The 11,507-nt window shown below is 41.2% G+C and overlaps 1 protein-coding gene across 1 annotated transcript in view; it reads left to right on the top strand.

The window, feature by feature from the left end:
• The first annotated feature begins 1,698 nt into the window (after positions 1-1,698).
• mertka (c-mer proto-oncogene tyrosine kinase a) overlaps positions 1,699-11,507 on the top strand; it is a 39,204-nt gene continuing 29,395 nt past the window's right edge. Inside the window, exons 1-6 of the mRNA XM_035400926.1 lie at positions 1,699-2,180; positions 7,211-7,282; positions 9,070-9,144; positions 9,769-9,843; positions 10,367-10,441; positions 11,033-11,110. Of these exons, the coding sequence (XP_035256817.1) occupies positions 1,999-2,180; positions 7,211-7,282; positions 9,070-9,144; positions 9,769-9,843; positions 10,367-10,441; positions 11,033-11,110 (557 nt within the window). The 5' untranslated portion in view covers positions 1,699-1,998. The remainder of the gene's footprint in view (positions 2,181-7,210; positions 7,283-9,069; positions 9,145-9,768; positions 9,844-10,366; positions 10,442-11,032; positions 11,111-11,507) is intronic.

Below are 11,507 nucleotides of genomic sequence, written 5' to 3'. Positions count from 1 at the left end.
CTGCAACAAAAATGACCATGTTTGATGTTACCTGTGTGCGTGTGTATGTATGTGTGTGTTTGTGAGTGGGAGTGCATGCCTGCATGTAGGCTTGAACATGTGTATGCTGTGTGTTTGTAGTACGTGTGTGCTCACTCATTGTCCCTCAGAGTGTGGCAAGAGAGCAAAAATTGTGCTGGTAGTAGGCCTATGCAGCAGTCTGTACTAATATGTTTGTCAATTCATTAATATACATATTGAGTAGGGTTGGGCCTAGGCTACAGCCCTGTCTCACCCTATGCTCCTGAGAGAAGAAAGTAGTTCTATTTTTGCATTTTTACATATATTTGTATTATACATCGCTTAACCTCTTTATGGATAAATGTGTGTGCATATATACATAAACATATTATATATTTGCGGTTCTGTAACAATTACCACAGATACATGGACCCGACCATGCCATGAAGCGTATCTTCCCTTCCGGAAGGGTGCTCAGGAAGACAGGCAGATTGTAAACAAATTCAGGTCCTGTCTGAAACCAAAGAATGTAGGCCACAAGTCTCTATCTGAATGAAAACAAAGATATTTGGTAGTGGTTATGACAGCGACATTTTTTTTAAGAAAGTGACTCCATTAGAAATCCAGGTGTTGGATACACTTTCAATTATAATAATAATAATAATAATAATAATAATAAATATCGATATTTATCAATCGTTTGGTCTCGATTTGTTGATTCCTCGAAATGTCTTATGCAATGCAGTACATACCTTTAGCCAAAAGATGGGGCTAAATGACAACTCAGGTATAACGGCGACAGGCCCTTCTTGTGCACAACAGAGGTTGGGTTGTCCAATGTGGTTAATACATTATTCTCTTTTATATACTCCCAAAAAAAGTAATTTGCCAAAAAGGATATGTGGGTTGACTGTATACATGGAATGTGTACTTTCACCACAAGCGAATTGTTTGATTAGAAAACTGAAATTGTGGAGTACAGTGCCAAATCAAGAAACAAACTCTTTGTCCCAAAAATTATGGAGCTCACTGTACATATAAATATATGTATGTACTGCGTATGCATTTCAGAAATTGCACAATTATGAACTTTTACATAAAATAAATCATGTCAACATAGGCTATTTTTGGTAGTGTTGCATCCATTGTAAGGATTCCGCGTTTCTATTGTACTAAATAGCATCTATTGTACTATATCATCTATTGTGCTATATGTTCATGATATAATTTCGACATACTCACGTGTACTAGTGTGTTAAAAAGCAACAGCATTACAGTCAGAGAATTCCGAAGATTAAATAATCGGTGCGCAGCACTTCACACAGTGCATGGTGCATAAAATAAATTTTGTACACACTGAATGTTTTCACAACACAGAGTCGGTCTCTGTCCATGACGGAAGTTATGGACACACAACTCTGTCGCGCATAGTTTCCCTTCTAGGCTATACGAGAACATAATGCATTGTGTCATACAGTGTTAAGACCTTATATTTCTTTGAGTTACACATTGACATAAGGTTTGGAGAAAATGAAATGTCTCTTTACAGTAGGCTACATTAAGAACTCTTGAGCGCTTCTTTTATAAACAGTAGACATAATAATAACACGTGTAAACTGAAATTACTTCTCCTGCACTCCAACTCCAAGAGGGGAGAAACCGGATCCCCTGAAACCTAACGCAGCGCGGGCGAGCGCGGCTTCTGCTGTGCACGTTCTTGTGTGGTTTGGTCGAGATGAGATTAGCCTACAGCTTGTGTTCGGTTTCCAGTAATAGGAATGCAATTTTTAAAACCAAAAGTCAGATTCATTCGTTTTTCAAATCTTCACTGAGTTTTGAGGAAGTAAGGAACCCCCCAGGGAAAGCAATGCCAAAGGGACGAATATTCGTTCACTCCCCCGACTTCGCACAGGTTACTCCTGACGCGGTTTGCTCATACTTCGACGTTTCAGGATGGGCACGAGAGAGTAGTTGCCACTCTGTGGAGAACGACAGAACATGGACCTGCGTCTTTCCGTCTTATTTCTTCTTTTCCCGTCCGTCATGTGCATGTGGGGCTTCATGACCATTGCAGACTTTCAATGTCCAGGGATCTGTATGTGCTCTCCCAAGACGATCAGATGCAACCGTGTGACTGAACTATCCCTGCCAGTAGCTCAAAGAGACTCATACAGGCGACTGTAAGTGATAAACGCCTCATTTATCATCAGCTGGTTTAGGTTGCTGTTTTCAGAACTGGTCTTCAAATGTATATATTCATATTGTAAATGTATAATTCATACAAAACAGAACGATATCTGGGACATAAAATAGCTTCGGTAGGGATATAAAGCTCCTGGTGTGTTTATGGGCACGTATCGATAAATATAGAATACATAAGTATGAAGTTAAGTTCCTTTATTAATCCTTTATTTACGTTAAGGCATTCTATTCATTTAATCTAATATCACATTACTGTAATTGTGTGAATTTTGCTCCCAACGTTGCATCATAAACGCATCAGAAATTGAGGGAAAAAAGAGAACTGTGTTGTGCTTTTAGCCAGGAGGCTGGGTACCATCACGTGGAATATATCTGATACATTCTTCATTATCACTACCATCTTGTTTATTAAATATAAAAGCTCGCTGAAAGTCTTTAGAGAGGTTTTCACATTTCATGTGGGCTGGTAATGCGCATGTAATTGTTGGCCAAAGACCGCGTGCTGCTTCCGGAAAATCATAAGTAATCAAGAATGACTATGTACCATATAAAGAAAGCAAATAATGTATTTTTTAACCTGAGCTGTTTAAATGATTTGGTAGTTTGTAGGTGTAAAATAAAAACACCACTTTTTTTTTTTACTGTGTTACCAGTGTTAGTTTAGCTGGTCATGAAGAACACATTGAGAGGTTTGGGAACCAAATTGCAACTAAGGATGATAATCAGAATCATGGCAGCGGATCCAGAGCTTGGAATTGCTTCATTATCATGGAATGCCTCCTGACCCTGTATGCAAAGCCAAGAGGACGCACACCATACTAAACGTATTAAACAGATTTGTTCTGTTTATGGGAAAACACATTGTAGGCCTGCTAAAAATATATTTTTAAAAACTTATTCATGGTCTAGCAGTTATCTCGCTGGCAAGAAGTTATTCTCTGAGTGTCACCTATACTGTATTTTGGCTTTATTGGCTGCATAAAGCACAGTAAAAATCAACTAAATTAAATGCAAAGGTACTGGATTAATAAGTCAATACATCAGTAATGGTAGGGTGTGTATGCACAAACAAAAAATAAGATGACAATACGTATGCAATCTTCAAACAGTGCAATTAAATGGAATCCCAACCTTGTATGTTCATTATGTGGCCAGGATGAAAAGAAACTTTGAAAATATGTCCTTCAGTTTAAATCCAAAACTTATATGGATGAATGGAGTGCGGCTTCCCTCTAGTTACTTTAGCGACCAAGCTCAGTGGTCTTCCACACACAAAAGGATGAGCCTGTGACTTCCTTTGCTGAGTGTGCCAAAGGTCCAGAGGTGGACAATCCAGGTTTAGAAAGTAAAAGTTAATCCCGGGATTTAGTTCCAGTCACCTGGATTTGCTAATGAGCACCATTCTTCAGCCAGGAGGTAGAGCTAAATCGGCTGGCTGAGTTCAGTGGTGGATGAAATACATGTCAGGACTTTTACTTTCTGACCCCTGGAATGTTCACCTCTGCAAAGGTCTGAGAAAGTGTGTGCGACTGCGTGTTCTGAGAGTGTCAGTCTGCAAGTGGACCCTTCTCCACAGGTCAGTGAATGCGCATTTCATCATGTACAATAGATGAAGCACTGATCCCCTGCTGTCCACAAAATGAGCCCACTGTGGAGCCCTGCTCCTGGTTCCGACGGCCACTGTCTGTTCTTCGCATGCTCTATTCAAGCAGATGACTGTCAGAACATGGAATTTTCCCATGTGAACCAGTACCCCTGCCCATCTCCGGATCAATTCCCTAACCTCTTTAAGAATGATTGCTGATGTTAGAGATTTCAAATGAGGTGTGTGTGTGTGGGGGTGTGGGTGTGGGAGTGTGTGCATGTGTGTGGGTGTGTGTGTGTGACTAAAGCCACAAACTTTTTTTCTTAAAAACTCAATGCAGAAGGAAACAATGAAGTTTCAAATTGAAAAACCCTTCTGTGGTCCCTATATGCAGTGGACTTGGACTGTCATAAAGAGGGAAAATTATGTTTGAAATCCCATGTGGGGCCACTGATATTACCATTTGCTGGCATAATCAATTCATTTTGGTCAAATTGATACATTTGACAATACCACCAATATTTTTTCTTGCCTATTCCTCAGAGGAGGTTAGGATTTAAGCACTGAAATTAAACACACACATTTTCACTTCAGTTAATTCCTGGGGAAATGTGTGTGTGTGTGTGTGTGTGTGTGCGTGTGTGTGTGTGTGTGTGTGTGCGTGTGTGTGCGTGTGTGTGTGTGTGTGCATGCACACGTGTGTGTGTGTGTGTGTGTGTGTGTGTGTTTTTGTGTGCGTGAGCAAATAAATGCTATTTGATGATATTATATTTGCAGACCATCATGGATCATTGAAGACTAAAATCAGATTAATTCATTTAAACTGGCACAGACATTGTCCTCGGTGGGTAAGTTCCTATTGTCTGTGCCTGTGATCTTAATTCATCACACCCACCTCATTTCCACTATCAGTCAAACCTTGCACCCTGTAATGCTATTACAATACTGCCAGACATATTATGTCCCCATAACTGCTGGGCTTTTCTCACTGCCTGAAAGCACAAATGCCAATCTCAATTACTCTTTTATTTACGAAACCCACACAGGCAGGGTCAGCATGCCCTGGAACCTCCTCGGTTTAAGACATGTCTGGAACGCATGTGTAACCAGGATACTTGAGTAAGAAAGTGATCCTTGTTGATTCAATTGCCCATATAGATTCTGCCTTTGTCTGGTGTGTTTTACCAGTGCAGAGAACAAGAGCGTATTTTGTATTTCAAAATTTTTGGACATAATACAAGTGTCGTAATACATGTTGACATATTGCAGTGAAAATATTTCCCAAAAATTCTTAAAAAAAAAAAAAATTTACATATCATTTAAAAAAATGTCTCTTATAGTGCAGGTTTCGGCAGAGCGTAATATACGCTTTTTGAGATTAACACAAGAGACTCACATCCCCCACAGGACACCAAAATGAATTGCTGCTGTTTTCAGAAGTATATCTCCTGCCATTGTTTCAAGGCCTGAAATAGATGTGGCTGTGAGGACTTGCTTAGCTTGCTTCCCTCCCTCTCTCCATCTGAGGCAGTACTGCAGGCCAAGACAACCTAGAGGCATCAAGACATAGTAAGTCAGGAGCCGCATGGAAGAGGCAGGTTTGGCCTTGGAACAGGGAGACCGGCATGGCACAGAGCAGCACCCGTTCAGAGGGGAAAGCTTGTAGTAGTGGGGGTGCCTCACGCGGAGGAGGCAGAAAGATGTGCAAAGGCCGTCTCACAAGCTAAGCAGGGCCAATGGACAAGATTTCTGCCTTTTTTTTTTCTCCCAGTTTGGAATGTCTAATTGTGCATGGCAGCGCTTGTCTCATCGCTGTTACCTCCTCTGCAAACTTTTGAGCGCGCACACAGTCTGATGAAGTTCAGGCTGCCGCGTGGAACTTCACTCTTCAGTCTGCGGCCCATTGAGCTTCTCACTGGTGATCTCGGACGAATTCATTTAATGTACAGCTGGCTTGACGGACGGGCTGCAGTTCCACTGTTGACTGGAGGAGGTCACTGGTGTGTGACGAGACCAGAATTCCGTGGGCCGAAAGCCACCCTCCCTGGGCGATGGCCAATTATGCGGGTACCCCGTGACCTTGGGGTGCGTTCTCACACAGGAACTGCCTCCTAATGGATGATTAACCAACTCATTTTTAATCAACTCATTTTTTTAGTTTAAATATGAACGCTATTAAGAATACTTAGAATAATTATTATTAATTATTATTATTATTATTATTATTATTATTAATAATAATTATTTTGTTTGTTTTCAGTATCCTTGTTGTGCTGGTTTGATCACCTCTGTAAAGCACTTCTGCTTTGCTCTATAAAAGGAGCTATGTAAATCAAGTTGTTATTATGGTAACCACATTCCAAAAACTGGAGACCTGGAACAATGTCTACTCATCTGGAGTAGCTAGCACCATTCCAAAGAATGCATTGTGCCAGAATGGAAGTTAGCCCTCAGGTATATTGTTCCGATCCTGAAAAAGTTTGCTTCTTTGCCGGCTTTAATACAAAACAGACCTTTAACTCTCTTAGAGATTCGGGACCTTCTCTTTTAATCTGAGTTAGGACCTGAGCCACAAAGTGCATGCTAAACTAGCGCTACTGTAGGGCGTTGCACCGTCATCCGTTGTACCTGCTCCTGCTGACATCTTCTCATTATCAAACAATCTCTGATGCAAAAGTCTGTGGGTGACATCACCCCATTGACATCACAGTGACATCAGGGGTATGATTGGCATCTCTGCTAATGCAAGAACTGGGCAGCAGGATTTCAATGGCGGAAAACCATACTGAAGGAGATGGGAGTGTCTGATGTGTCTATTTGTCGGACTCTACAGATAGCACAGACACTGCTTGTGCACCTTGGAAACGGTATAATTGGAAATAAAGTGGCCACCAATAAAGTAAACCATCATGATTGACAGAGCCAGAGTTCTCTTCCTCAACAATAAATACAATAGTGTATACATTGACCCATTGAAAATATTGAACAGGAAGTGCAAGAAATTGAATGTAGTAGTGGACCTTAACATCTAAGGGAAATGTGGCAACATGATATGGTGGTAGCATCTGGGATAACAGTTTCCTGATGATATAATTCAGATACGTGCACAGTCCTGTCATTTCTCTTTTCAACTGATGAGCGCTGACACACTTGATATTGAAAGTCTTTCGTGACACAAACACCCTTTGTGCCTTTGCAAGATCTGGCCCAGTTGTCCAAGGGAAATGTCATATCAGAAAGGGCAACACAGTGGTTTAAAGATGTGTTTTACCCTCATCTCTTTCCGAGAATTCATTAAGATTGAATTTAATTTCCTGAAATTGAAGCCAAAGGGACAATAGCCTTGGATCCACACTGTGCCGGGGGGGTGTTGGGGAAGAAAGGCTAAATAAACGTTTCTGTCATGTTGGCTTAATTTCCCAGGACCCTCACTCATCTGTCCCTGAAGCGCATCGCCGGCCGTGCCTTTGAGGAACTGGGCGGGGTCTTGAGCATGTGAGTAAGCTGCTTGTCCAATCAGAAGTTTCAATGCGCGATGGTCTGTTCAATGCAAATAGTGGATGCGAGGCAAGTTCAGCACCAGAGGTTAAGCAAATGTCTGCTGTGGTACCATACCCACACAGGGCTGTGCACAGACTGGTCGGAGGACTTATTCTGAAAATCAGGACCACCATGGGGGGTGGAGAGATAATGTGATCAAACTAGTGCTACATTTGATTTGACTGGTGTGTGTGTGTGCGTGGGGGGGGGTGGTCAAATTTTGTGTTATTATGTCATATTTTATGTAAAAATATTAAGTTTTATGTTTTCTTATGATAGTAATATATTATATGTATAGTATAATTAGCAAATACTTTTTTCATTGATGTATTTATTAAGTTTGGGGGGGGGGGCTTACATTTATTTCCTCTAAATGGTTTTATATTCTAAATATTTTGGCATCATTGTATAGCTAAATCCCTTCAGGAAAATGAAGCCTATGTGTTTGTCCTTGAATCCTGAGAGACAAAATAATGAAAACATATGGGTTTGGGAGTTATGCCTCACTTTGTGTTTATGTGTATTTGCCACAAACTTCAGGAGAGCGGTATGACAAAACCCTTATTTTGATAACATTTCATCGTCCGCCCTTAAAGAGTGTGAGTCCCAAAAATCGTGGCAGTTGCTTTGAAAGGTGTAGGTGGATTTTGAAAATATAGGTCTTTCAAAAAATGTTTAAATTGTGAAAAATGCAATATGACGGAAATTGTAAACAGTGCATGCTTTGAATTCTACATGACTCAAGGAATGAGTCATGTTTTTAGCCCTAACAGATTGTGAGATACAGGCCACAACATAATCTGGCTCAATATAGCACGACCATGTGGCTAATGTGGATGGGTTTTGGTGACTGAGTAGTGGTGACATTCAAATTGATTAAATTATATGCCTAGTACCTTCAAAATACTTGACTTTTGTTCCTGTTATTGATCCTCCATATTCTCCAAACTTTCTGCTCCGAATCCCATTTATATTCACGTGGACTGCCAACTCACTGCAGGCCAGTTACTTTATTTCTTCAGAAGATTAGACTCGAAAAGCCACCACGATGTAGGCAGCAGATCATGTTTTGCAAAATGCTGCTTTATGAATTCATGGGCTGGGTTGATGGTGCTAGGTCAAATTAGGAGCTACTCAGACATGGAGCAGCAAAGTGAATTTGGTGCAAGCTTTATTTTCAATGAGGACAGGAGGGTAAGAGCGCTCACACTGCCTGTGGCTTAAACTAGCCTGTGGCCAGGTATTTTACTTTTAAATATTACACATTGCTGCTGTGGATGGATAAATGGACTCATTACTTACTTTGAGACATGTGGATGGCCTTGCACAGAACGCCACAGACAGAAGCTTGTCTCCCACAGGGCTAGAATTCAAATTCTTCCTGTTGGGACTGATTGTATACCCCTCCCTCCATATGCAATCTAAGCACAGATGGAGAGGCATTTGAAATCTGATGGTAGTTGAGAAAGCTCATTTCTCAGGGAGCTTCCATTGCCATGAACACTTTTCATTGCCATGGAAACTACACTGGTCCCACTGTTACTGAGTGTGTGTGTGCATGTGCAAGATTGGCGCCATTTTACTTTAAGGTGTGCAACAGCTGGGTTGATTCAATGTAGCCTTACCACTACCGTGTGACCTCAGACAGGACCTGACATCCATTTCAGGACAGGTGTGATTTACAATGTGAGGTTACATATGGTTTTGGGGCTCTTGACTTTTTTGTGCTGTGAATGTTTCAGCGAAATCACGCAGAGTGCCTCCCTGGAGATCATAGAAGCCCTGGCGTTCAACAACCTCCCCAATCTCTCTGAAATGTGAGTGTTTCACCACCCTGAACACAGACGGCCATTACAAGCTGTTCTTATCTCACACATGTCTAACTGAGTTACCTTTTCATTTTATTATTTTTATTTTTATTTTTAAACATTGGTTTAACATATAAGTGTACTGTGAACAAATATGATTGGTAGAGACCCAATGCTGGGAGCTTATTGGTACTAAAACTACCTTGTGCTGGAACTGTCTGCCCAGACACCTGCATGCTATTGTTTCAGAGTAGGAACCAAAATTCAATTAAATTCAATTTGTACAGTGCATTACACAGAGCCACTGCCACAAAAACACTACATTGATACAGGAAATAGGACAAAATATACTGAACATGACCACCACCAACCCCTGCCCCCCCCCCCCCCCCCCATAAGACTCTTATTGACTTCTGGCTCACAAAAAATGAGTCTTTGACCCTAATATCTTGAAGTTTTTTTCTTGTACATGGAGCTTTGCCAACGCGCGGGACAGTTTCAGCACGTAGCGCTGCAGACCCTTGGGATGTTCAGATGTTCAGACTTGACACGGAGCTGGATAAGATCCAGTCATTCTGCAAATGACAAGCCATAGGTGCCCCGAATGTCCTGTTCTTGTGTTCTTTTTGGCAGCTTGATCCAGAACACCAGGCGGTTGGCACACTTCAGTCGGAAGGCATTCAACAACCTCCCGAAGCTACAATACCTGTGAGAGCTTCCTGGCACCAAGGGACTTCCTTCACTTGTGTATTTGTGAATAGCCAACTTATTAAGTCAAAGCAAACATTTAGAGGGAAAGACTCACCATATGTGCTAGATGTTTAATGTAAACCCTCGAGCTAAGCATTATCTGTGCTCGCTCACCCAAAGGTAAAATTGTTGATATTGCTATTCAGGTTTCACGGTGCAGACTCTATGTGAACTCATTTTAGGAGATTACTATAGATTTCATTACATTTTCCCATCTGCATTATTTACAGCTCTTAATTGGTTTTAATTAGCGGCAAGATGTTATTTGCCATTGAAGCTCCTTGTGTTTGTGCATCTGTTTCATCTGCAGTCTGTTCTCCCAATCTCTGAGGGGAATGGCATTCTGCTTTCTCCCCACCGTTCCCCGGCATTATCACTTACTGCTTCAGTGAGGATTCACATCCACTCGATGGAGGATGGAGCCCGCTGTTTTCTTTTGTAGGGAGATAATGTTTTTTTTGTATTATATTTTCTTCAAAAGGAGCATCTCCAACACTGGAATCAGCCTGTTTCCTGACCTGTCGGCTATTTCTTCACTGCAGTCTAATTTCATCCTGTAAGTGTGCGTTTCCTGGACTTCAGCGCGTACAGTATGTCAAAGTCGCTAACCGCAGCAGAGGTGGCTTAAATGCTAAATAAGCGCTACTATAAGGGCCTGTTTATGAAATTAATTTCATTATGAACTGACTGAATGACACAAGGCATAAACTACAAGTAATTAAGGGCGTTGTCACATATGTTTCACACATATTGCTATAAGTGTTAAAGCAAGGCCCTCACTCACCAGTTAACTTGTGGGGCTGGAGTCTGGAGTGAAACGGACTATATCCTGAGCTGTATGAAAATGCACTGCTTTAGCTATGGGATATGAGTGAGGGGTTATAGCCGTATGACAGATCTCATTCCTCCTAGTTTCCTAGTTTGACTCAACATTACTCCCTGACCTAGCCTACGCTTACTGTGTGAACTGAACTTACTGTGTTCATGGCTACGAATAACTGTTTCATAATGAGTCTTCTACGTTATCGAACCTGCGTTTTGTAGTTGTTCCAGTGATTTTTTGGTATGTGCTTATTGTACGTCGCTTTGAATAAAAGCACCTGCCAAATAAATGCAATGCATGTTAATGTCATTCTTTCCCTTTCAGTGATATCTGTGATAATCTAAACCTTCAATCAATTCCATCAAATGCATTCATTGGGATGACCAAGGAGCATACAGACATGTGAGTATAAGCTTCTCTTACAGGGTTTACATGATCAGTAGGCCACTGCTGGTGCTGTATTGGGCAGCAGTGTAATATAATAGGTAAGGAGTTAGCAAGGTACTTAATCTGCATTGCTTCAGTATATATCCAGCTGTATAATTGGATACAATGTAAATGCTATGCAAAAGTCCCTCTGGATAAAAGCGTCTGCTAAATGCCTGTAATGTAATGTTCCTTGCCGCGAGACAGATGCCAAACATGAACAGCACCAACCATCTGGCTGAGATCCCCCACTTCAATAAAATGGCGGTTACTTTTATTCAGTCCATAACTTAGGGTGCAATGCAATGGCTAATTAGCACGCTAGTGTATCAGCAATGTTTTATAGCATGTAAAATAGATACTCAATGACAGT

Source organism: Anguilla anguilla, chromosome 18, assembly GCF_013347855.1.
Source record: "Anguilla anguilla isolate fAngAng1 chromosome 18, fAngAng1.pri, whole genome shotgun sequence".
NCBI lineage: Eukaryota > Metazoa > Chordata > Actinopteri > Anguilliformes > Anguillidae > Anguilla > Anguilla anguilla.
This window is presented reverse-complemented; position numbering and strand designations above follow the sequence as displayed.